This window comes from Aythya fuligula, chromosome Z (genome assembly GCF_009819795.1).
Source record: "Aythya fuligula isolate bAytFul2 chromosome Z, bAytFul2.pri, whole genome shotgun sequence".
NCBI lineage: Eukaryota > Metazoa > Chordata > Aves > Anseriformes > Anatidae > Aythya > Aythya fuligula.
The window spans coordinates 11,335,539-11,363,251 of NC_045593.1; the positions used below are offsets into that span (position 1 = coordinate 11,335,539).

Here is a 27,713-nt window from a genome sequence, read left to right on the forward strand (position 1 = left end):
GGAAAGCATCTGAGTCACAAAATAATTCTAATAAAGCACTAAGATTCTGACTTTCTCATACACTATTTAAAACAGGCCATTTAAAAGCAGAGCCTTGCAGTAAACCCTTGTTGACTTTGAATTCCACACACCAGCCATTAGCTTCTGATCCATTTGGCATTTGTACACTTCTTTAACCATTATTTTTTTCTTTTTCCATAGCATAACAGATGAATTATTGAAATCTGATTTATTTTAACCCTGTAGTTCATCCTGATTAAATTGGCTAGTTTACTAAACAATTTTCTGCTCTGCTGTATATATCCTCTTACTTTCTGAATGCAGGCAACGATCTAAGAGCAGATCATACAGGAGACAGTATTTTGTATTCCTGGGTCATATACAGAGTAGCAGGAGGAAGTTTGGAAAGCAGACTTTCTCAATTTCCATGGAGGCCAACTGGAAGCAATTCCACTGAAGCCCACAGCAGTACCTTACAGTGATTGTTTTTCTGTGCAATAAAGCCCCTCTTTAGACCATTCTGCAGTGAGCAAGACAGGAAAAGATGAAGTTATGAACCATGGTCAATTTGCTCAGTACCTGCAGCCATGTAAGGCTGATATTTTCAGGGCTACACACATACAGATATCCGAGCTCAGAGCAAGCCAATCTCCCAGCACACCCACAGCCCCAAACATAGCTCCTTCAATCTGAAGGTAAAGAATAATCCCCCGAGATTAAGCATTAAACTGTCAGATTCAGACAGTCAGCAAGATGCAAACATGAGCCCTGCACCAAGGTGCCAATGAATATGTGGTCCAAACCCAAAGCATCCAATCCACATGGCATGAGAAATTAAACCAGAAATAATTTGTTGCTGCTAATGTCTCTAAAAAAATTAGGCTTCTATCCTTCCCTTTTCCCAGCAACACAAATTTTACAAAAGTGTTATGATATTTCTGATAAAACAGGGTTAAAACCACGTGAAAGGCTTGCCTTGCCAGCCGCAGTAATTAAAAAAGTCATTCTCACCTATTCAATTTGTAAAGTCAATGGAAGAGTAGTGTCTTCAAGACACTTAGAACTCCTGTACTCAAAAGCAGAGGGCAAATCTTGATTTGCTACCTAAAGACTACTGGCTTTGAAGCCAATGAAACTCTTGCTCTTTTTTATTCACAGGCCCTTGTTTTCAAATAGAGCACTTTGGGGAATAAATGTTTCACTTGAATTAATTCCTCTTCCTGTTTGGGGAAAAAAAAAAAAAAAAAAAAAAAAGTTTTTTTCATTTAGAGAACTTTGCAACTGCAGATTGCCAGTTACTTTTTTGGAATAGGTCTTTGACAAAGAATGTCAAACCACAAATTCAGTAAACATATGGGATTTGCAAGTTAATCCAATAAGGCCATTATGCTGATGCTCCAGAGGACTAGTCACCATCAGGAGGGGAAAGGACTCTAATTCTAAAAGGATTTCCTTAAAGCCATTTTCAAGTTGGGAAGTCAAGAGCAAATTTCCCTTTTAGTAGCGTTGGTTTGGGAGAGGGGGTTAAGATGGCAATAGAGAGACAACAGAAAAGATGTTTGTGCCCATGAAAGCATGTTTCAAATTACATATCTGAGCTTTAAGAACAGCTTTTATCCACGTTTGCCATTTTTTATACAACAGTGACTGAAAATCAGAGGCACTATCCCTTAAGATCACCTTTTAAGGGCCAGAGTGGCACTCATACTAATTTTAGCAGCTGTTTCTACAGGGACAGTTAACTCAAAGATTGGTCAGTTAATAACATCCATCAAACAAGTAATATAATTAATGAATTTGGGAATTGCCAAATTCTGGGGGAAGTAAGTAGCAACACGAACCCCTTCTGTTCCCTAGGTTGTATGAACCACTTTGAATTGGTATATACATTTATCCTCTGCATCAACTGCCTCTATCCTACCAATCATTATTCTCTTTTCCAACTACCAATGTAAACTACAGCAACTGGTAGCTTCGCAGTCAAAGGACTGGATCATAATCTCTTTTATAAGAGTTTAAATAAGGAGCAGCTGCCGAGAGTCATTGAAGCTGCACAGATATAAGAGAAGAGTCAGGTCTTCATGAGCAACTCCCTCTCTGCATTTCGGCATAGACAAATCTGCCAAAAATGCAAACGTATTTCTGCGCTGCTTAAACAGATCAGCTACTGAACTGAACAAGCCCAAGAAACAATAACAGACATTATATTGCATATATACAAAGCCTAAAAAGCACACAGAGAAACACTTTTCACTGCTGTCTTGTGAATTCTTAGATAGGGCAGGCTAAATCCCTGGTTGACATAACCCCAAAATTGCTTAAAATATTTATATGACATTGCCCTCTAGAGGAAATTGAGAATAATCTGTGTTCTAGCAGCACTTTTCTACAGGTGAAAATATGAAGCACAGTTTTCAACAGAACAATTAGTGTGTAAGACACCATCCTCTGTGAGAACTTCACACCCTGGTTTCTCTCTGTTTGCTTTCACTGTTTTCTACATGGAATTCCCCAGACTCATTGCTCATATTCCTCATCTAGACTCAGTGTTCGGATGGCATCACAAAGTTTACAGGTGACAAAACATCTCTGTTTGTCCCTGCACTACCAGAACAAAAAAACTCAGGCTATAAAAAATGTACAACACTTACTAACTCTTCAGCTATCATGGCTCAAGGAGCAGCAGGTCGATGTATATGAGGATGAGAAGCAGGACATCACCAACATCTGTTTCATCAAATAGCTGCTCTGCTGGCCTGAACCCAATTCAATGACCAAGTAACAGACCAGGAAAACAGTCAAAATAGCTTCTCTATTTAGCAACTCTTACTTTTTTTTTTTTTTTTTTTTTTTTTTGACCATTCAGTTACCTCTGATGCCTGCTAAGGAGAAGTCAAAAAACAGACTCTGCCATCACCATCATTTTAAGCAATATAAGAGAGTTTTAGCCATCAGCAGAAATTTCCTTTGGTCAGATTTCAACAACTTTGTTGCATTTTGAAAAAGCTTGAACCCTGATTTCTGATAAATGCTCTTACTCAGGAGACATCAGTCTGGCTGTGCTTCCTGTGTCTTGGGTGCTTGAGGGTGAAATTTGCTGCTAACAATCACATTTGCCCTACTCTTGTCCTGCCTCAGTAGGTACAAGTTGATCTTCCTGAGCTGCCCCAAACCTTGTCACAGCATAAACACTCCCTGATGTGCTTGCCAAGTTATCTTTTTATTGGTATTCTTCTGTTAAAACCTATTTCCCTTTGGAGGCCCAGATGATCTTGCTGAGCATCATACATTTTGCCCAGAAAAAGCTGCAAGAACGGTGATGCTAAAGAGCCCACAACTGATAGCCCTTCCCATATTAGCCTAAATCTGATAGAAAAGAGATGGAAAACCAAGTTTCAGGAGTATGTAATACTGCTCCTAGCCCAGGGGCAAGCATCACATCAGATAGGAAGAGCAATGAATTTTCCATAGGAAAAAAAATGAAGAAAAAAAAAAAAGCATGGTCCAAAGCCATTCACAGAAGTGGTGGTCTCTGGTGTTACATGCGAGCCTCTGCTGTTCATACCTGCATTTCTTATACTCGTCCTCTCACTTGTGCCCATAGATGGCAGGTTCCCCCTGATGAGCAAACACCAAGCACAGCCTCTGCCTGTGGAACCGTCTCCTGCTCATCATCCTTCAACCCTCACCACTCCTGTCCTTCCCAAGGCAGTGACAGGGGATAAGCAGGCTTTAAGCTGCCACCACAGTTAATGCTTGTAGCTCTGGGGGGTCACGGCTCAGTCCCAGTGCACCTGGCAGCATCACAACCATCACACCAGCCGTGCACCCACAGCTACACAAGGTACAATTGCATCCTGCTTGCAGAGCAGCCTCAAAAGTCTTCTGAGAATGGGAGGGCTGCTCTGCTCAGCCTGATGTTGTAAGACATTTCCATGTAGGCCTTTCTAGGATTCACGGCATGTCAGTCAGTAGGGGTGGAGAAGGACAACCAGCCCTGTACCTCACTGCTACCTGCTAACCTGGCTCCAGTCACCTCCTCCTCCTCCTCCAACAGCTTAGAGCTCCTGGCTCAAGGACATCATCCTTCAGCACACAGCTGCTTCTTGTGAAACTCTGGACTTCCACGAAATGAAGAGCAGTCCACATTTACAGATTAGAAGAGACACTGTGAATGACTGCACATTGCATATTGGCGTGTAAGGGCAGAAGCATTATAGAAAGAGCAAGAATAATGGACACAACGCATTCCTTGCTCATGTTTTTGTACATCTATCTTTTTAATTATTGATGGCTGAAACACCGTGCTGTGCTGGCAGATGCACTGCTGGAGAGGCTGTAAATTTATCCTTCTGTGGCTGAAGGCCTCACCTGCTCCTTGCCTGGACAGTGGAAAAAAGTTACCCTGTTTTGTGCATTACAGCAGATTGTCAATTAGTAAGTTCTGCTGCACCCTGACTGTGCTTCCCGATGACCTTAGAGCATGGGATGCTTGCAGCGTGCAGGGCTGGAAATCCTACTCAGGATGGAAAAGGGCTCTTGCTGGCATTTTGGTGTCAGGGATAAATGACAAGGCACGAGGCTGAATTCACCAACCCAGACTATTCCCACAGCAGATCACTGGGGAAGGCAGAGCTCCCTCCCAAAGCGTGGGCTTGTGCTCTGTAATTAGACCATGGTCAGAACATCAAATTAAATGGAGATGCGCAACCCCACACTTGGCAACAAGGTATAGCTTTCTATGCAGAGGTTTCATAGCTCAATGGAACAAAACAAAAACACCAAATTAAAAAAAGTTCCAGACAACCCACTCTGTAATCTCTGAAGCTTTTACACCTCCTAAGGCAACACCACCAACCTCTGTATGAGTCTTTTCAAGCCTGATGCAATCCCTCTGAAAGGAAAATGCGCAGAGCTGGGGCTGGGGAGCATTTGCTGCAGACAACCCTGGGGATTTGCCGAATAAGTCACGTATTCCCCCTGGATCACACTTTCTACAGAGAGAGGAGATCTCTGTTGTTTGGCAGCAACAGTGTGTAGGAAGCAATGACAAGCACATCATCCCCAAAATTTTGGAACAAACATGCAAGCACACGTAGGAAATCAGGTGTTTAAATTCGTGGGAGTCTCTCTGACGTATTTATGGTTGTCGGCTAAAATGAAGCTGAGGGAAAAAGTAAATATGATGCAAAGACAAGGAGGAAGAGGGGTTTGGGAAGCCTGACGAGGAGGCAGTTGTAGTGGTGGGATGCTGCAAATTCCCATTGCTACCAGGGAACAGGCCATGCCCCTGCAGAGGCTGGACACAGAGTAGGGAGGTTGAGAGGGAAGGCAGGACCAGAGGGTGCAGAGGGAAACCCACGCTCAGATTAATACAGCAAAGACGACAAACAAGCTAAATGATCTCTGCCGAGTCTGGGGATTAGTGACCTTCTGGTTAAGTCTTTTGCTCTTGAGAGAGGATTTGGGATAAAGCTCATTTCTTCAGAGCAATTTATTTCTCAGCACGTGTGGCTAAGTCTGCTCGTACCTTTCCTGAAGACATGAAGGAAGGGAAGAAAAACATCTCTTTCATAGTTTCTTAGACCTGTTATATTTTAGGGGCAGGTGATGGAATTTAATATTCAGTATGAGAGCAAAATACAGCAGCCATGCTGCAGAGGTGGCTCCACACTTCAGCATTCAAGATGAAATGATAGACTTTCACAGGCATCCTCTCATTTCGCACAGGCTGAGCTCACATTCACCATCTCCCTGCTCACAGAGGCTCAACTGGAGGAGAAACCTCCCAGCCAAGACCCCTACATGCTGCTGATTTTCCATCCCCAGGACTCAGAAGCTCCATATAGCTTGGAGGACACATCAGCCTGTGCTGCCCATCCGTGCCCCTGATAATGCGCCACAGGTCCCAGCCTCTGTGCCCCAATCCATCACTTTGCAGCAGGAAGATTGTTAATGTGATAAAAATAAAAAATAGAGGCAACAAATTCAACTCCACAATTGACTGGGGGCATTTTTTAGGTCAGTTGTAAGAAATCTGTTCCCTGAGATTGTATTTGGAGGCTGTGCTCTCCAGGACCACTGTGTTTGTTTTTCTCTGTGTAGTCGGTGCTGTTAATATTTTAACAAGGAGCTCCCACAGAAATGTTTGCCCCTTGGCCAAGGGCAAAGGGCCAGGATACATTTCCATTTGTTTTCCTATTAAAACAAAAATATTTTCTTATGAACATAACCAAGAGAAGGCCCTACTAACACCAGGCAAAACAGCTGCTTACACTGAGCAGTGCTTTGTGTTGGCAGCACTTTTGCTTTGGGAAGGAGGTGAGGAAACAAAGCAAAACAGAGCAATCGATCTGTACAACCTGACATGCCCAGGAGGTAGGAGGGTAGTAAGAGAAAGCTTTCTGCGATGGCCAGGGATAGTTTTCTTGGGGTAATTTCTCCTTGAGAAAATGGATGCATGAAGGAGACTGCTTTGCCGAGCAGCAGGTCAATCCACAATAACTTCCCAGGAAACAAGAGTCTATCACAGGCACAGAAACCTGAAAACCTTCCCTTCCTTCATCCTGCATGCTTTCATGTGCCCTAATGCCCTACTCTACCAAAGAATGGATTTATTGCCAAAAATTAAGCTGAGGGCCCCAGCTGGTGAGCTGAGGATGCACAGCCCAAGGCATGGTTTGTCACACCACAAATCAACTGAGGATCAACTGAGGAGAAAATCACTACGGTCTGCAGGGCATCATGTAAAAGTAACCCTCGCTCACCATCCTCACAGCCTACCATCCCCACATGCCAGTCAGAGCACCTGGAAGTGTTGTGAGCACCCCACCAAGTAAAATGGTGCTGCAAAATCCTGCAGGTGCCCCAGAGACAAGCATGGCCACCAAAGTGGCTACAGAGAGCAAAGGCACACTCCTGTAGCAGTAGTATCTCACCATGACAGGGCAGGAAGCTGGCTCCATTGAAAATGCAAAATTGGAGCATTGCACTTTGATATCAAAGAGTGGCTACACTCGGGGAGTTTTTTGTCCAGACAAGGAAACCTTTCTATTGTGGGGATAGAAGCAAAGCAGGTTATGATATTAAAAAAAAAAAAAAAAAAAAAAAAAAAAAAAAAAAATCAGTTCAAACTTCTGGGGAAAGGAGAGCTCAATAAAAAGTGCATTGAACCATCTGCTTTCAAACCACAGTGTCAAACTCTTGAGCAGCTCTAACCAGATGCAGTAAAAATACCCATTCTCCATTCCCATCCCCTCTGCTAATGTACCACCCTGCATCTCCTCACAGCCAGAGCTCCCAGCACCCTCCTGAAGATTGCTGTTCAGAGCAGAATTGACCCTGAATACAGCCAGGGACTGCATACTGCACTTCCAGCACCAGCAAGGACTGTTTCAATACGGAGCCAAAGGTTTCATCCAAGTGTGCACATGGCCCGGCACGGTTATTGACTGCCGCAGGCAAGCTGCACAAACTGCTTTGCATATTTTGACACCTGTAATTTGGCTAGAAGTTCAGTATCATGCTCTGTGATCAGCTGCTAACACTTACAGAAAAGCAGGACGGTGTTCAGGAGATCCATATATTATGCAACTAAGAATAGCACTGACCTGTTAGGAGGACCAAGGCATTACCTCCACACTCACAGCTGTCCTGGAGCATGTACATGTAGTTGTGGCGTGCAGAAGCAGCAAGCACTCAGGAAAGACCTTGTCTCTTCTGAAAGTCCCTAATTTAGGTAAAGTCAAAGCTTTGCCTTCAGTACAGACACTTTAAAGCTCATTCTCCATTGCACGTCTGGTTTTTGAAGATCTTTCTCAGCATCTTCAAAGATTAACTGATTTTCCCTGACATTCGGCATGCCGTATCTCGTGCTGGGGAGGAGGCCTAGCAAGTCCCCCAGGAGAACTGGCAGAGGAGGAGAGACTAAGAAAAGGCCATGCAAAGGTACGGCTGTCAAAACATTTCTCTGTTCATTTTTTGGAAGCTACTCCAGCTTGTGGGTTAAAAAGAAAGCAGCCAGCTCTCTGACCATGTTTCCACACATGGCAATGTTTGGCCATTTCTGGAGCTGGGGAACATGATATTGTGAAGCAGTGGTTGGGTTTCCTCAATGACAAAATGATAATAGTATCTCATGTTTATACCACACTGTCATCACTTGAAATGTATCTTACTTTGCTTTCTTCAACAACAGTTTAAATTTGGAAATCTATTCAGCAGTGATTTTAAAGATTAGATGTACGTAGTAGCTGTGTCCAACATTGCAGCTATGCTTGATGAAAGTCGTAATCAAATATTTCAAACTGAATGATATTCATGACAAAATAATTCTTTTGCAATCCTCCCAGGACTTGCTCAATGAAGCCTCATTCACTCATGCTCAAGAAAAGGAAGGATTCATCTGTCATCTGGAGGAATACTAACAGCCTCCCTCCAGTGAATGCGTAATAGCCCAAAATGAGAGGAGTAGTTTCAAAATACATAGGAAGTTGTTGTCTGGGGAAAAATAACCCATGTGTTTTGAAGACACAGTTATATAGACAGAAGATAAATAAATATGCAGAGTTTTGACTAACCTTTATTCAGTACTTCAATACAGCTCATTTCCCTGCAATTGTATTTGATAGACACACAATTTGCTAACTCTGAAGAGAGCAATCATTTTCCCTCAGTCACTAACATCACCAAAAATGCCACCACCTACATCATTCCTCTCTAATATAATAATACGCTGTTAAGCAAAGACCTTTGATGATTACATTACTGCATAGTGTTTCCCTAAGTGAAAAGAAACAAAAAAGAAACAAGCTCAGCAATAATCAACCTGTTTCTACTGTTTTCATGGCAATCAGGTGGAGTTTGAATAAACAGGTTTTTTTTAAGAAGTCAAACTGGATTCAGCTTCCCTAGCAGGGAGTGACAGATGAGTGGCACCCTCCAATTTGTGCTCTTGTGCTCTTACTGCTCTTGTGCACAGTGCCTGACCCTGTCACTGCTTTGGGAGCTGAGGACCTGTAGGCACAGGACCTACCCCAGGCAGTGCACAAAGAGCCTTCCACAAGGAATAATTTGTGCACAGCAATTGCAAAAGATGGGCTAGTTGAGGTGCAAAGCTATTACTGATTGTGGAAGAAAAAAAAAAGAAATGGATAGTTTAATTCTAAAGTTCAAGTTGCTTGAATATAAAAAAAAAAAAAAACATATCTGGGGGGATTTTTTTAAGGCAATCTGTCTGCAGCTGCCTAATCTGTTGCAGCCCCAGCCATCTGTCCCTGCATCCTCTAGAGACTGACTGCCTCCACAGGAGGGCCTGCAGAAAGGACCACGCACCTTTACCTGTCCTCTCCCGCTGTCCAGCACATTGACTTAGCCCCTTGGCACATGGCAGGAGGGAGCTGGAGATAACCTGAAGCCCATGTACATGCTCACATTTCTGCCAACCCCACTCACATTGCTGCTCAATCCCAAGGAAAGAGGCAGAGTCATGAGACCCTCTGCTCAGTGCTCAGGGTCCCCAAGTACGTGCCAAATTCCCACCTGCTATGGAGGTAAATCAGCAGATTTCATAAAATACCAGTGCCTACCACAACACATTCACCAGGCAAGATGGGGCTCCCTTGGCACAATTGGTGGGCAAGCAATAAATCAGAGCTTTCATTTGGCCAATCTAGCCCAGTGTTTTGGGAGCTACAGCACTCACAGCCCTTCATATCGACCTTGAAGAGTTTCTCAAGCAGCCAAAGAGTGATTGGGTAGACAGAAATTGAGCCAGGACTACCAGGTATCTCCATTCAGTGTGTTGTCCAGCTCTGACAACTTAAAGAACCACATGGAAAAGCCTCTCCTTCTGCCACCATAGAAGCAATACAGAAACACTCTAGGATAGCTGCTGCTTTGAAGCAGGTTTCCCAAAGGGCAAACTGATGTTGACTTTCAGCCTATTATAAACCTATGCAAAATTGTCTCTGCTTTGAGCACCCCAAAAAAAGAAACCTACCAAAGGACACCCAAAGCATCCTGGAGCAGATCAGAACAAGGTGGTATGCAGGGTTGGGACTACCAGGCAGGTCCCAAAGAAGTAAAACCAAACGCCACATCGAGAGCATCCTCAAGGTCCCAAATTGTCATCCGTCAACAGCACCTTTCTCCAATCGCAGTTAACAGTAAGTTAGGCAAGAATGCTTTGGATGCTGAAAACAAATCAGGTTTTGAGTAAGACATGTCCTAAATTTTGGCCTAAATTGGATGTAGAGGACTCTAAAGCAGTATCTTAAGAAGAATGACACTGAGCCCATACCATCAAAAAGTAGGAACTCTGCCTTTGTAACGGCAAAAAAAAAGATATCTCAACTAGGGTAAATGGAGCACATGGTTCTCATTAGCAACAGCCACAGCTTGCTGGTCTAATAACAGAGCTTTCAGAAAGGAACAAACCCAAAATGAAGCCTTCGGGGATAGGATAATAAGAACTGATATCTAAACACTTTGGAGTCCATTGGGTATTATCTTTCTTTTTGCATTAACAACAAGATAACATTATTGCTGGCCTCTGAAACCGATTCCTTTGGATTTTAGGAAGAGACATCTGGCAAAGGGAAAGCAGCACACTAACCTCTTTTTGCCACTAAACCTCTCAAATATGGGGGTGCGAGTGATCATCTGGCTTGCAGTCACAGTGCTAACAAACACTCATTGAATTACAGGCTTGACCTTAACAGAGGACTATTATCACACCTGCAAAGCCACAGCCAGGTTCACCTTCCCAGCATTCACAGATGGAGGAGTGACTGCTTTTGTTCTGCCACATGGCAGGTTCAGGAGCAATGGTCACCCCAAACCGCAGCTGCAGACCCACTCACAGGGCCAGAGGATGTTCACTGCCTATTGGGAGCAAAGGCTGTGCATTTTGCAGAATTATAACTTGCAAACATTACCAAGACCATCATGGTTTGCAAGCCTGATGACTGAAGCATCAAATAAATAACCAATGAGCATGTCTACCAGCCCACAACGAGCAAAGCTGGGCCGTAACAGATTTTACAGCATGCAGCAATTGAAAGAAAAAAAGAAAGAATAATCTGTATCATTGTGAGAACCTTCAATTTTGATTTGAACTCTTGAAGGTTGCAGGTTTTCTGGGACAAGAAACAGCAAAAGAGAGCAAATGAAATAAAATCAAACGGAATTTATTAAAATGAAGTTATTTCAATCTGGTAAACATAAAAATGTCTTGCTTTGAAAAAGTCTCAGACAACATTCAGCTGTCAAATAGCTTTCCTCAATTCAAATGATTCAAGAAAAATAAGATGCACCAGCAAAAAAACAGATTCCAGTGCTGCTGAGTGTGTATTCATTCTTAGTTAAAAAAAAAAAAAAAAAAAAAAAAGGCTTATCCAAACCCAGGAAGAATCCTGCCTTAGTGGAGACCCTCTGATGCTTACAATGCACTATTTTGTTGACACAATGACCCCTCAAACATTTCCAGTGGATGTGCAAGTAGCAGATGTAGGCTAGTTATTGATTTGCTTTTGTTACTTAATTTCTGTGGATTCCTAAGAAGGAAACCACAGCTCTCACAGAGGCTGGAAAGCAAAGGTCAAAACCTCTGCTCTCAGACTCAAGTCAGCACCAGCCGTGACTTGCACCACATGCTGCAAGAGCCACACACCAGGGACTGCTCTTCCACCCTTACCTTGCACCAGTGACGTCCACGCCGACCATCAACTGCCCATTCAGAGAGAGGATCTCGTCCTTCAGGCGCAGCCTCCCACACTTCCCAGCCGGGCTGTTTTTCTTCAAGTCCGTCACCCAGATGCACCCAACATCAAGCACGGGCCCCTTATTCCCCTTTCTCTTCTTCCCTCCCCGCCGCTTCTCTCCATAGTCCCCCAGGGCAGGGATGTTCCCAAAGCTCAAACCCAGAACCTCAGTTTTCCGCGTCTCCTGGGCCAGGTAGACAGTGCAGATCTCCATATCCGAAGCCACGCTGTCCGTCGCCTGCAGTTTGCTCTCGTCCACCGAGAAGTTGAGCTGGATGTACTCGCTCAGCTTTTGGACCGCCGCACGGCACAGCCTCTGCTCGGCCCCCTCGGCCCCCTCCCGCCGGCTGTTCTGCAGCCACTGCCACAGCAGGGGGAGGAAGACCCCCGCGTTGTCCTGCGTGATGGGCATCGCCGTCCCCGGGCATCCCCTCATCGGCTCCCCAGACTGCAGCTCAGCTGCCCACCACGGCCCCCTGGGCCTCCTGGGGCCATGCTAGAGAAGGGGTGGATGCCCAAAGCAAGCCCCATGTAATCTCGCAGGGACAGTTTTGGGGTTCTCTTTGACGACAAGAACAAGGCAGGAGGTTTCGTGCGGCCACGCCACTGCTTGCCCCACAGAGGGGTCAGTGGATGAAGCACTGGGGAGCTTCTGTCTTTCTACACCTTGCTGTTGGGGTTTCTACTCCACCAGGAACAACATCTCCTTTCCACCACAGTCATCGCAGCAGCTTGTCCTGCAAGGGGAAACAGCATGGTTAGGAGTGCCAAAAATGTTGCAGGTATCCACCAGCCCCAGCCCATAATCCCGCCTTGGACAGGACCCCAAAGCCACGCTTGCACAGCCGAAGCCGCTCTCCTTCTGTGATTTACCACTTGAGGGCACCAACTGCTCTTCTCAGCAAGGGAATAAAAGGTCACCATTAGTTCCTGACCTCCCCAGCAAGACAGAGAATTAACAGTCCTACAGAAAGTCCAAGAAAATCTGCTTTGCCGGGGTGCACGGCCTGACACGGGTCTCACCATCACTGGTTGATGCTGAAGAACAGGCAACAGGGTCTTTCTCTTACTGGTGTGCAGCTAGTAACCCTGCTAGTAACTACACCTACCCCACAAACAGAGCATCTAAGGGACATGGCTGCCCATTTCCCCAGCACAAAAAGAGCTATGTGGGTGAATTACCCTGTTTTCTACATGGGTCAGAGAGAAAGAGACATGCAAGCAGCCAGCAGGCAGCCAGAGCTGGAGGTTAGCGCACAAGAGGGTGAGAAAGGTTTTTATCTAGGATTATTAGGATCTATGAAATAACGAAAAACCCTGACATGAGTCACGTCTGGCTGACCAGTTTCTTTCAGGAGTGATTCTCTAGCAGCATATGCTGCTCAGCAAACTGTACTCCAGACAGGTAGAAGAAAGCAACAGCTTCGAGCCAGCAGTCTGCAGGCCTTGCAGGTGGAAGATGCTGCTGCCTCACGAGGTGGATGCAGGGCTTGAATCAGGCAGAAGAGCCTGTAGCAACAGTCCACATCTCCATGAGCACAAGTCTTTATAAGAAAGACTCTTACAAGATGCTGCAGTCCAAAAGCTGGATCCAAAGTGTTGCTGAAACACTGCCAAGGCATGCCCACCTCTCTGACCATACAGCACCACCATACAGTGACCCAAAGATGCTCAAGCAGGAATAGGGACAGTGACAGGGACGACACATCAGGGCCATGCATGATGCTCCTAAGAGGGCCCATCAGCCACAGGGTGAGGTTACAAAAACATCTGAGCAAGGATGGATGCTACCTTGGGAAGGCGGAACAGTCCCACTGCTTAGTTACAGGGACTTCTGAGTTAGGCTCAGGGTAGGACACAGGAAGGGACAAAAAAAACAGAGGAAAGGATAAAGACAGAAAGAGCCTGGGCATAGTTCTAAACAGCAGGGGTGATAATGCAGCTGCAGATAGACCAGGAAACACAGTTAAGCACTCTGAATATCTTAGACACCTAATGCAATATTGGTGAATATATTACTTATATTACTGTAGAACTTAGACCTTCACTAAAATCTCAGAGTAAAGTGGGCACAATAAATCCCCCAAACTAAGGAGGCTGAATGGGTCAGGCGACCAGATAACAACTGACTCGATGGTAATGGGAGAGTACAAGCATGAGATATCTGCCAGGAAAGTAACGCAGCAGAACACAGAGCGTCCTGGTGCCTTAGGAGCAGCATCCTCACATAACTGATAGGTCAAGTAATCAGCGGGGAAGTGCCTCCAGAGAAGGATGTGTTGGGGGTAAAAAGATGGAAGGAAACTCATGTAGCAGTGACTGTGAAATGATGAAATCTGCCATACGCAAGGGATTGCAAACAGCAAAATAGAAATGCCTGGCTTCTGTACATTAGGAAAAAAAAAAAAAAAGAAAAAAAAAAGAAAAAAAAAAAGAAAAAAAAAAGAAGAGAGAGAGAGAAAGCTAGGCAAAATTCATGCAGTAAAGTTTAAAGGAAAAGAAATCAAGGTGAGCTGTAGTTTCTCGAAGAAACAATATTTCATGCTCTAAAGGCACAGGCACAATAACATTTCAATGCAAAAGAAGGATCAGAAGACTTGGCAGCATCATGAGCTCTATGTTTACCTCAAAGACAAGAAGAAAGAACACTAAAAGGTTACTGAGCAGGAATTTAAAAAATAGTACGAACACAGGCAGAAATATTAGGAACATCAGGGCACAAAAATGAAATGAAACTTGCAAAAGATTAAAAAAAAAAAAAAATATTACCCTTTTTATATATATGAATACCAAGAAGGCAGTCTGAAAAAAGTGTTGCTCAGATAGAGGGAAAGTTATTGAAAAGTGACACCAAAAGAGGCAATGTTGTTTTGATTTTTGCTTTATTCCTTGTTAAAATCACCTGCTATGCACAGGGGATTAGTACAGCTAGCACTATGAAACATTATCACAACAAAGGTACACTGTCCTCTTCTCTCCCTGTTCCAGCATGAGATCAGTCCCCTGCCCAAGTCAGATATTTCCAGCCCAAGAGGGTGGGCCAAGCCCTACAGAACCAGCTGAAGCAATCTCAGATACCTCCCTTCTGGCTGCCTGTGACAGCTCAGACAGGTAAGGTGCCAAAAGTTAGGAAAAATGAAAGTGCAGTGCCTGTCTTCAAGGGCAGAAAGAGAAACAGCAAAACAATGCTGTATCAGTCAGTCTAGCTTCAATTCTCCAAGAAACTCTGAAACAATCAAAAAAAAACAGTTTGCATGTTCATAGAAGATAACAAAAATGTAAGCACCAGCAGATATAGAAAAGACATGAAAAAAACAAACAAAAAAAAAACATATCAAACCAAATTAATTTCTTTTCATAATAGAGGAGTTGTTAGATGTCATTTATCTGAGCTTTAATATAGCTTTTGACACTGTCTCAAACAACTTTCTCATAAATAAACTACAGAAACATGATTAAATGAGACTACTATAAAGCCATGCCCAGGGAGTAGTTATTAATGGTATGCTGTGAAAACAGAAGGACACCATGAGCAGAGCTCTGCAGGATCTATATAGTCTCGTTCTGCTCAGCATATTCATTACTGACCTGGACGATAAAAGACAGTACACTTATTAAATCTGCAGATTACACAAGGCTGGGAGTGACTGCAGACACATTGGAGAACAGTATTAGAATCCAAAATGATCTTGGCAAAAATTAAAAAAGAAAGGTTCTCTAAAAATTGGGATAAAGTTCAGCAAGAACAAGTGCAAAGTACTATAAAGGGAAAGCCACACACAGAGTTGGCTAGGCAGCAAACCTTTGGGAAGAGTTGCAGGGTTTATAGTGAATCATACATGTCAGCACAGTCTGGTTGCTGTGGCAAAAAAAAAAAAAAAAAAAAAATCACTGTCATGGGATTTGCCGAAAGGGATGAAGCCTGTCAGGCTGTGATGCACCTCTGCAGCCTCACACAGGGCTGGGAAGGTCACAGCAGCAAACTGCCCAGTTGGAGTGGAGTGATGATCAGTCTAGAAAATGTGACTTACTAAGAAACACAAGAAATTAGGACCAGGTAGGCTAAAAAGCAAAAATCATCTCAGGTGGAGTGTGAGAACACAAGTTAAAACTCTTCAGAAGCCTAAAAATGCCCCAAAATTACAGGTGGGAAAAAGCAGCCTATTCCCCCTGCCCAGACAGAGTAACAGGTATGAATTACTTCAGGGGAGGTTTAGGTTAGTGGTTGGGTAACACTGATAAAGAATGCTGAGGCACAAGAGGATGTTGTCTTGGGTGAATGGAGTCTCCTGGTCTCTGCGGTGGGTTACACAAATAGCTGAGAAGAGCTAAGGTTGGAGTCAGTCCTGTCTCGGGCTGTGGGACAAACTAGATCTCTCTATTTCAGTCCCTCCTATGTTTTTCCTTTCAGCATCATTTTCTGTCTTAACAAGAATAGTGTAAGAGCTAATAAAATGGGTAACATCCAGTGCCTTATAACAACACCCTTATGACTGCTTCAGTAGCAAACGTTGGCATGGCCTCCAGTAACCACAGGGTTCAAAACCATTCAAACTCCAGAAGTGATCAGACCAGCTCACACAATTAAGCCCTTTTTGGCCTAATAATTTAAGGAGTTTTCTTCTTGGCTGTCTAATTTTGACACTGGTGACATGTTATGGACTGCTCTTTGTAAACTGTCCCCAGATTTAAGGCACTGCCCCAGTGCCTAATGAATTGGGGACCCCCTGAAAGTGTCTCAGTTTTAGCTCCAGTCTCCCAAACCCTTGTGCGTTGGCCAAAGGCACAACTTGACACTGACTCAGCTTTGGTGCTGCAGTCAGACGAGGAGCATGGGGCATTCAGGGGCATCTGCACCCCACATAAGGCTCATCCATCATTCATTTAGCGGCATTGCTGGAGGACTCTCCCCACACGCTCCTCCTGAGACAGGATGATGAAAACAAGGGCCCACTCCAGGTCCCCAGAGGCAGGCAGCCTTCAAAACACCATTCCTCCACCCCGCTGCGGGATGCCCGTCTACGCCCCTGAGCTCACTGCAGAGCCATGGCAGACACGATAATCATGTAGGTAATTACACGGCACTTTCAAGGGATTTCATCTTCTCAAACAAAACCTTCTGGCTCTGGAAAAAAGACTCTGACAGGCATAGATAGGAAACACTCCTTCCAGATGAAATAGGCTGTGCAGGGAGGCCTCAGGGAGCCCCGTGCTCTGCGAATTCAGGCTCAGTGTCTGAGCTGAACACCTCTCTGCTGGTGAGGACAGCAGCTCCAGTGCTGATGTAAGAGAAAAATAGAAAGGTGGCAAATTGTTCTTCAAAGGAAAAAATAGATCTGCCTGATGAAAACGGCCAACTCAAAACTAAGATGAAATTGATTTTTGCTCGACTTCTGCAGAAATTGAGTCAAGACACATGTGAGAAAATTTACTGGAGTTACCACCACCTTGCTTTCTCTCTGTGGGTGACAGACCTGCCTCACACATAGTATACAATCTAAATATAAAAGACTGCCTTCATGCCCACTGTGGCATTTACACTTACATGGAGTAAATGAGGCCAGTGCTGGGACAAGCAGCACTGTGGGGACACAACTCCCTGCACTGCCCAGGAGCCCCTGTTCCTGGGGACAACTCTCCACTGGAGAGATCTTGTCCTTACTGCTCTGACTCCTTCTGGGTCTACTGATTGCCACTCTCTGGTCAATGATTTAATCTCACAGCCTACCTGCCTCTTCCCAAAGACGTGCCACCACCACCCAGCAAGCAGAGGAGCCTGGTCCCTCCCTCATAAGGAACCTGCTGGACATCATCAAATCCAGTCCCTGGCTATCACCCCTCTCTCACCCTCTATCCAATAAAGCTCATCCAATTTTAACTTGAAGTAATGAGGTTTTACGCCTCTGTTATTTTGCTGGAAAAATGTCCTACCACACCATATAGTTGGAAATGATGTGTAATTTAACTTAAATCTATTCATAATCAGTTTATACCCACAGACGTAGGTTATACAGCTCTCTGCTCTTCTCTGTGTTTATCAGCTCTTCTCACCTTCATCCCTGGAGCATTTACAGCCTGAAAAATCAACCTTTACCTACCATTCTTCCACCCACAAAAGATGTGCTCCCAAGGGCTCAAATACCACCCACATAAATGAACTGGATATCTTGTTCTTCATTTCCCAGAGAAAGGTTTTAGTTATGACTCTGGAACTAACAACCCTTCTTCTCAATCTCCAGCTTTTTGGTTCAAGACACTGAGTTAAACACAGGAGACAGAAGAGAAGAGTGGTTCCTTTTTTCAGTCTTTCTTAAGGAAGGGTCAACCTAAATCACTGGTTATAGAAGAATATGAATACTTTCTTGAAATTAGTTGAGGCTGGAATTGTCAAAAAGCATATATGGATATTCAGAGCAAAACAACTTTTTTTTTTTTTTCAACAAACTGAGCTGTTTCTTCCTACATCAGCCTCCTCAAAGGAGTAATATAAAGTATCTGCAATAATCACTTTCTTGTAGGGGGGAAGGAAATAAAGAGGGTCATTAAAATGTCCCATTACCGATTTTTAAAAGGTGATTTGTGCAAATGGCCAACACACAATCCTCCAGGATAACCCCTCAGGCATTTCTAGCTGAGCCTAAACTTCCAGAAAAACATACATACTAAAAATTCTAAAAATTCCTTTTATCCCCTGAGTGATATAACTTTATAATTGCTTAAAAGGTTATGTTTGAAAGATAGTGTTAGTCTTTCATATACAGATAAAGGCATTGTACTTGTTTTCTCAAAGTCATCTGTGCATTCCTGTACCAGAGAAATAAGTTCACCACCAGCAAAAGACATTAATTCGCTATTTTTTATTCAAGCATAGCTTTCATTTCTTTTACTTTTTAATTAGCAACTAATAGAAAAAAAGAAAAAAAAAAAAAGGAAAAAAAAAAGTAACAGCGGGGAAAAATCACCTAGGAACTGAATAGAGACTTTTCACTACAAGATGTGCCATTGCTGAAAGACAGTTTTACTGTAACTGTCCTTCACTGACAAAACTGAATCTCTTTTATTCTGGATTACACAGTGGCACAAATCAGATACAGGCACACGGTTATGTTTCTGCTGAATTTGCCAGAGTGCACAGTTACAGGTCAGCTCTATGGTATCCATAGGAATACTACTGATATTTGACCTGGCATAAAAATTTATATCTTACACTGGCAGGCTTTAGGAGTTCTTGAGCAAATTTGAATTGACAGTGAATTTTATAGCAGTCAGCATATTGTATCTCATGGCCTCAATGCTTTGAATCCAGCTGTAGGAGCCCTAAAGCTGGATTTATAGCACAGTCAAACCACAGCCTTGCGTTTGACCTCAACACCAGTAACCAACAGGAACACAGGGACATGACAATTGGGATGTCTGTTCCCTAACATCAGCTGAATTCCCATCTGGGTTCATCTCCTCAGGCTCCCTTTCTGGCCAATGAAGAGAAACGGACACTGTCAGAAAATGGTTATCTGACCTGTTATGGATACTTACTTTCAGACAAGATGCATGATCTCTTTCAGGTGCACTTTCTACTCCACTGCCTAAAAAAAATGTGTGACTAAATCAAATAGAGGTATCTGAATATGATGTGATGAATCCCACTCTGTGACATGTCGCTAACCAGTCAAGCTGGACACAGAAAAATGGTATAGCATAGCTAAATAAATGCAGTGGCAAACTTTCTATCAACTTTTGCAGAAAGGTTCCCCACAATGCCTTCTTCACTGTTCTGATTTTCAAGTATTTGACTAAATCAAAAATCAAAAGACTTGTGCAAACATCTAGACTACCTAAATCAACCCTAGTAATTGCTGGGATGTTTATAGTATCAGCCCAAGCAAGCCCTGAGAACAAAGAACAGTTCACAAAGAGGACACCGACATAGGCAAGAGCAGAAATGCAAAACTCATGCAGGAAATGCTGCACAGCAAAAGGGGCCCAAAAAAGTTAGGTAAAAACCACGCCTTATACTTGGATTTGTTTTGGAAACCGCACCACCAGTACAACAGTGCACAACATGGCTCTCTACACTAGGTATTTTTTTGTGCTATCATAGTATCTGAGCCACTGGAAATTAGTAAAATCCTTAGTTAAGGTAATGTGATAACCCCCATTTTTATTGTGAGGTAAGAGAGCTACAAAAAAGGCTACTGAGTGCATCCTACATAGCCTTACATAAAGCCTTCCTGTAGCCATAATCCCACTGGAAAAATTGGTAAGTGTCATTTGTGCCTCTGCCAAGCCAGAGGTTGCACTGCTGGGACACCACGTCCTCTTGCTGAGCACCAATACTGCCTAAGACATCTTGCATGAGTGTGAACATCCCTCCTGACCTCTCCCTACCATCCTACCTGTGGGTGGGCTGCTCGGCTGTGTGGGAGGTGATCAGGGTAAGGCTGTCCTGTGGGAAGGGAGTGAGGCTCCCCTAAATTTGCCCTCCCCCAGTCCCAGAGCCTGGCAGTTCTTCCATGGCTGCATGGGCTTGGAATAACAAAATCCCAGCATGCTGATGTGCACATGTCCATGTCCATACAATTCTACATCGCTGCTCTCCCAGCTTCTTTCTTTCCCCCACAATATTCATGGACATTTTCTTTTGACTTCAGTCACAGCTTTACACAGATTCTAGATGTGAGAGTCCCTATAAGCGAGCTCCCACAGAGAGACATTCCCACAACGTGTTAAAGACCTGACCAACAGCAGAGAAACTGCAGACTCTGAAACACGAACACAGTTGATGTAGCATCCTTATGGCTACTGGGCCAATGAAATTATACCATAATTCAGGGCTACCCTGAAAAGGAGTTTCACTAGACCAGGAACATTTTGTGATTTTACTGATATTATTAAATTATAAATAGGTGAATATTGAAAAATACTTGCTATTTGCTGTACATCAGCGAATGAGAGCTCAACCAAAGCCTCTGTCTGCCACACTGAAATAAGGCAGCTCTAGCTCTTCCTTCGCTGCTTATTGCTGGACCTTTGCCTTTGCTGAAGTCACTGGTGTCCCCCTGGGGACAAGTGCGACAGCTTTTGGGATGGTGAGCAATCATTCAGGAAGCCCCGTTCTGAAATCAAAGAAAGCCAAATCCAGTTGTGTTGCACATGGCAAGAAAATGCTGGACTGGGGGCATGATGGTGCAGCTTTGTTGTTTTAGGTCTTTTATGCCTTAAACAACAACTGGGTTGTTTGACCTCTTCAGCTTGGCAAAGAGATCTTCAAAACATACTTTTCAACCTGCCAAAACTGCTGTGGTGTGAGAGGAGATCCAGGGGCAAACACAGTGAGCTTTTAAGCTGCAGAGAAAGCCTGGCTCGAACCGAAGGGCTGTATTTTCCATGATCATTCAGATGAATTAAAAAGAAGACGGCAGGAGAGGAAGCATCCGTCTGGACATCCATTATTAATGAGAGGATCAAATCTAAAACTCTTTCTGACACTGATACAGAAGCCCTTTAGTATGATCAAATTATTCTCTTCAGTACTCACCCTCGTTTTACACAAACTGTCTCCAACAGCCAGCCTCTTCTCCAAGTCCAGGTCAGGTGGGACAATGGAAAAGATTTTGCAATTTCTAAATGACTTTTTAAATCTTTCCAATATTCTTTTACGCTGAACTTACTTTAAGTATTGAAGAAAGGCAGGCCTGCCTTTTCACATTCATTTAAAACAGAATGAAATAACTTATTTCAAAGACAAGACTTAAAATCATCTAATTTTCATGTAATCTAATTCCCAGACTATATCAAAGCAAGAGTCTACAGCTGCCAGATATTGAAAAATATCTGTCTATCTACAGACCCTTAAAGACTACGCCGTTTTGTAGCAGAACAGAAAAATCTCACTTGAATGATGGAAGAGCTATATTTAAATATTTTCTTGAAGAATGGCACCCATACCACACTCCAATTGTTCAGCATCCTCTGTAAGCCAACATGCCTAATCATCCTTTGGATCTCTTCCACTTGCTGAAACATTCAGAGCTGGTGCTGGGAAGCTCCACTGTGAATTTTCAGAGTATTCATGATTCATTTCTGACATCATTTATAGAAACAACAACAAAAAAAAAGAGTAACATAATTAAAGTCAGTGATGCTTTTCTGGATTTACTTTGCAGTTGTGTAACCACAACAGAAATCTAATTTTAAGTATGCAGATTCTTAGAAACATCCGCTTACCAAGTTTTAAAATAGAATAGCTCTCTCACACACACATATGCACACAGAGAACTAGCCAAAACTACAGGCATACAATATAAAAAACAAGGTTAGACTTTAAATTTACATTTAAGCACACAAAAAAATTACCCATTTTTCTAAAGCCCTCACTAATGTCACCCACTCCTACATGATGTTGAAATAAGCATGCATCTACACCTCAGTGGTCACAAAACCAAATTCCTCATTTGCAAGGCTTTCTGAAGAAGCAGACTGAGCTTTCATGTAACATATTGAACACTTCTATAGCAATTTACTGCACACACTAGTTCTTTCTGAAAACAACACTTACATTAAGTAAGACAAAAAAGGTTTTCTGTATCTGTAATTATTTTTAAATGCTTCCACTTTTCTCTAAACCTTCCTGTGGGAAAGACATCTCCAATAATTATTCAGAAAACAAGAAAATGCAAATAACATGTTCAGTTTGGACCACATTGTCTGCAGGAGTCATGAATACAGAATTACAAACAAACCACAAACATCTGATGTTCTAATACTGTGACTCTATATAAAAAAAAAAAAAACAAATGAGCCTAACAATTTTTTTTAAATTAAATTTTGATAAACACCACGCAAACATACAGCTTAAAACCATGTAAACTGAATGCAGTTGGAAGATGGACTGCTGTGATTTTACTATGTTACTGGAAACGCCACAATTTTAATAATAAAAAAAAAGTCTGTTTTATAAAAAAAATGTTTATAAAACTGTTTTATATTATCTCTTAACCATGAATTAAGACATGGAAAATTATTTCCAGATTTAACAAGACAGATTTCCATATCGGTATTTCCACAATCTATTAATCAGCTCTAACCAGATCTGAGCATTGGAAATAATTAAACATCAGCCTGCTGTGAGTGTTCCCAGACAATCGTGTCAAGCAGAGCATACGAAAGGACTTTCCACGAAGACCTTTCTTGTCTCAGCTCTGTTAGATGTTGTAACACCTTACTAATCACTAATCATCACCAATGATCTCTTCCTTCCCTAGTAAACTGCACCTCTGTTAAAGGTAAGGATGTTCGGATAGCAATTTAAATCTCTACTCCCCATCACGTGTATCCACCTGGAGGCAATAAACACATTTGCCTTCAACACTAGATAGCCACACTTTCTCTGTGTGGAGTCAGTTTAGCTGTGTGAAGCATTTCAACACATTGGCAGAGCTCAGCTTCCTGACAGGTAAGCGGGAAGCCAACGACCCATCACGATCCTAGGGAGGGCATCTCCGAAACCAGGGCATCTCCTTGACCACAGCCAGTAGTAAGGTGCACCCCGAGTGCTGGATTTCCACAGCTGGCGGTGAGCTTCTGCACCCTGCAGTTATAGTTTAGCTCCTGTTCCCTCTGTCAAGTTAATGTAGTGGGTCTTCAGGTGCAAAAGGTTTGTCTGTGACCTCTGAGGGGCACAAGCCACTGAATCATAACCCTGTCCTCTTAACCTCCAGGTGAACTACAGCAGCCTCCCGAAGCGTGCATGCCAGACCGCATTTTTCTTTCCCAAACTGAAGGGTAACCTGCCTGGTAGAAACTTGCAGCAGGCAGCGAGCTGTCACCTCTCGGAGACACAACGCTGCTGATGCTGGCTCTGACCACAGCACTTTTATTTCCCCTCAGACAGGCCTCTCAGAGCAGGAACCTGGGAACTTCTCCCTTGGCTGGGCCTACTCCTGAGGCATCATGGCTGCTGACCACACGCTGCATCAGGCCCACCTGGCACTGTACCATCATCTCCCCCCTGCACACCACTGGACCTCAAGCCACCTCACGACCATGGGGAGCAAAAATGCTTTTCTTGGGCAAGGTAGCATCGCAGGTTTGGACGTGGACAAATTTTATGGTTGCTTCTGTGGTTTCACACAACCGAGCCCAGGATGCTCCTCTGGTACCAGCAATAGCTGGGCAGGGTGAAACACTGTGGCCTTTGGTCCGGTTTCTCTCAGATGATTTTTTTCTGTCTGATTGAAAATTATCTATTCAGAAAAAGGAGGGGAGAGTGCAGGCTAGAGACAGAGAAAGTTTAGCTTGTTGGAACGTGCTTTTGGCAACCACCAAGTATTTTCTGCCAGGAGTGTAGGACCTACACCCAACCACTAGAGCCTGTGCTCCCAGGATAGCTTGAGGAGACGATTGTCTCCTGGAAGTCTCCCTGCAAGCTTCAGCGGAGTCCAGATGCCACAACCCAGATCACATTGCGCAGACAGCTAGGAAACTGTGCTCTTCAGGGACTCCTGTTACCACCATGTATTGGTTAGGAGACTCATTTTTCACCCATTCACGCTAACTGGCTACATACGATCTCACAAAATCTTCACGCAGTCCGGGACAGAGGTTTCAAGCACAGAAGTCATTGGCATGGTAGTGCTCATGTATCCCTTTGGTGCTTTCAAATACTTCAGTGCTGAATTAATCCCCAGTTAAAAATACATAAATAAATGTTATGGTTTATAAGTAATGATTCAGTGCTTTACCCAACCGCGTGTTTTTATGCAATCATCATCTCTGTAAAGACAAGGAGCAAAGCCTGGAAAGCAAAGTCTTGCCTTTGGGCATTTTAAATATTCAAGTTTCTGAACCAATGTTCTTACTACACTGAAAAAAAAAAAAAACAACAAAAAAAAACAAAAGAGCAAGTCCATTTGGAGTAAACACACATAACAATCTTTACCATGCCATACACCACTGTTACATTAACCATACCCTGGACTTACAGAAACATCATACGCACTTTTAAGTATCATGCCGTTCAGATGTGTGTAACAGCAGATCCTATTTAAATTAAGTTAGGCAGGCTTTCCAAGTCATGGCAAAGATTTAAGAACATGCAACAAGCTGACCCTCCCACATAAGCCCTCATCATAATCATTCTTTGTAACAGGATATAACCACTAAAAGAAAAAGATACAAAACAGAATGACCACACACCCCTGTTTTCCCCCCCAACCTTCTACTGTTAAGTTTGAGCTTCTAAGTCAGCCATTAACCACCGAGCCTCATTTAAACCAAACAGACTTTTCAAAACTAAAAAAGTGCTACTTCAGTTTTGGACTTGAACATTATAAATTAAGTACACATTTTTGTTTGGTTTTTAAGAAAAAAAGCAAGAGCACTGTAGACAAAAATCTACATACTGAAAACTAAAGTCACAGCCCTTCAAACACTTGAGCAGCTATGTAATTTTGCTCATATTAGCAGACTTATCATGCACTTAAAAATACACTTGGGATCAGGAACTAAACATATCTATTGTCACTAGAATATTCCCAGGCACTGTTTGACGTGTATTCAATACTCTATATGTACCTTGGCACAACAAAATCTGTCCCACCTCTTTATTTTTGAGAACACTTTTCTTACACTTCAAAATCTCTCCAGAAACAGCAGTCCAAGCAAGACACTGAGATCCCGCCAAAGAGAGACATTTGATAGCCACATCACTGCACTATGTATCTGAGCAAAATTTAAGTTTTACTGCTGTGAAGATTACTGTTTCATTATGAGCAACCCCCAGGCAGGGAAGACCTGGTGCCAACAAGACAAACAACAGAGAGAAGCGAACACACCAGCACTGCAGAAAGAACCTCTCTTCCCAATCAGGAAAGCATGGGATGAGTTGGAAGCAGGCGCTGACAGCCTGGCAGACTGGGAAGCCAGAGCATGATGAAGGGTTGCTCTTCTCACCATGCAATGGACAGGGCTGCTACACTCATCCCTGTTTTTCAAGCCCAATGCTCTCTTCTTCCGTCAACAAACAAGCATGGACCTGATTAAATAGCATCACTTTTAAAAGAGTTGCTAGCATGGTACGGTTTGGAAGGATGGGTAAGGAAAGGAGGAGCAGGGTGTCACACACAACTTCAGAAAGACCCCATGAAACCTAAGCAACCCTCTCCTTCAAAAAGGAAAGAATGGGGACAAGTCACAAACTCAGCACCACCTTCATGCTGATGGCAGTGGATGATTTCCTCCACTGAGTCTGATCCAACCTTTTAGGTGCTGGTGGAAAACCCCCTCCTTGGAGGTAAAGCAGCCCCTGTCCCTTGCTGCATCAGTCAGACACCTTCAAAGATTTTCCAAAACTGGCCCAAAAGCCAGCTGCTGCCTGATCAATGTAGGGCTCTGGAGATCCCCCATCATCCCTGCTCTCCTAGGCACCAAAGCAACTCCACAGCTGATGGAAATCAGTCTCCCTAACAGCTCTACCCCAGACCTAAAGCAGCACCAAAATACCTCCTAGTCAACAAGGGATGTGGTAGCCTCAAGAAACAATGTGGTAGCAGAAGCTTTGGCAACTTAAATGATAACCAGGCAGCTGGCATTACCAGTCGGACACACATGGCTGCTCAAAGCCCCGCCTGACTGACCTCCAGCCTTCAGTTTTCTTGCAGGCAAATTCAGGTAAGATACTGCAAAATATTTCCCATGCTCATATACAGGGGTCTGTGTGAGCCAGCAAGTTTCCATGATCCTTCAATTTTGGATTTAGATAAAAAGCAGCATCAAGGAGGGGATAGCAACAGTTCCCGCCTAGGGAAGGAGCCATCCCACGGTTGCACTGCGTGGAGAGGGGCAGTGGCACACCGCAAACAAAACCTCACCCCTGAAGCAATGTCTTCGGAGAACATGCTAGAAGAGAGCATAAATGCTTTCTGCTCTTACTACCTAGAAAAGGAAATTCATTTTTAATTCCTTTTTTTTTTTTTTTTTAATATTATTTTTACCAGAGCCAGAAGAGCTCTTGTACTAAGCTCAATTGTTGCAAAGCACAGAAACTCATTCAATTGTCTCCAGATCATCTGGAAAACAGCAATATTACAGTCTTCTAACTCTGGGCTTTATAAGGTGAACCAATTAGTTATCATAATACCTATCTCACATTTTATAGTACAATAGTTTGTAACTTCGGTTTCATTTTCTTTGTTCTGTCCCATAATAAAACATTGGCAAGTATGTATATGTCAGCATGGCACTTTGTTTCTAAAAGCTAATTAAAAATACATTCTGTAAAAAGGAAATATATGGAAGTGACTTTGGAGGCCTAGATTTTAAGCTGCTTTCATTTTTTTTGACATCTGTTTGCTGAGCGCATATAATTTCTTCCTTGAATTATTTAAATGTCCCAGTGCTTTTCTTAGAAAAAGAAAACTAGAGCCAGATGCCCAACCTCAAGATGAAAAACTCTAAAAATACAATCATGTACAATTAGTTAAAAATTGGAATTTTCATTCATTGGGAAAATATTTTAAAGAGACATATTCACTGGAAAATCAGAGGAAAACCCCTGTACATGTCTGAATGTTCCAAGAAGCTAGGATAAGAAATCTCAAATATTTCTTTGTTGCCTTTTTCTCTGTCTTTGTACACCACCTCAAAAAGCTAAAGAGTTTGGGTGTCTGATGCCTTTCTTGCAGACAAGGCTGCTGATCACACAACCTCAGCCTGCTACTCCTCACTCCAAAGCAAAAAGCCCCTGTGTATCGCAAGAGGCAAGCTAGAACAGGAGGTGTTGCCTGTGGCGAGGAACAACCCCTCACACAAATTACCACTGCAGGCTTTCCTTCCAGGAATATCTATTTCATGGACTCTGTATTCTCTGCTGACAAAACGCACTGATATAAAATTTGTCACCACTTCCACAAAAAGCTTACAGGTGCAAACTGTAACAAAAATCCAAGGAAAGAA

The 27,713-nt window shown here is 43.2% G+C and overlaps 1 protein-coding gene across 3 annotated transcripts in view; it reads right to left on the reverse strand.

Annotated features, from left to right (window-relative positions):
- PDZD2 (PDZ domain containing 2) overlaps positions 1–12,494 on the reverse strand; it is a 139,013-nt gene extending 126,519 nt beyond the window's left edge. For all 3 annotated transcript variants that reach the window (XM_032206417.1, XM_032206416.1, XM_032206415.1), the window contains exon 1: positions 11,696–12,494. In XM_032206417.1, coding sequence (XP_032062308.1) covers positions 11,696–12,198 — 503 coding nt within the window. In that variant the 5' untranslated portion in view covers positions 12,199–12,494. The remainder of the gene's footprint in view (positions 1–11,695) is intronic.
- Between the last annotated feature and the right edge of the window lie 15,219 nt (positions 12,495–27,713).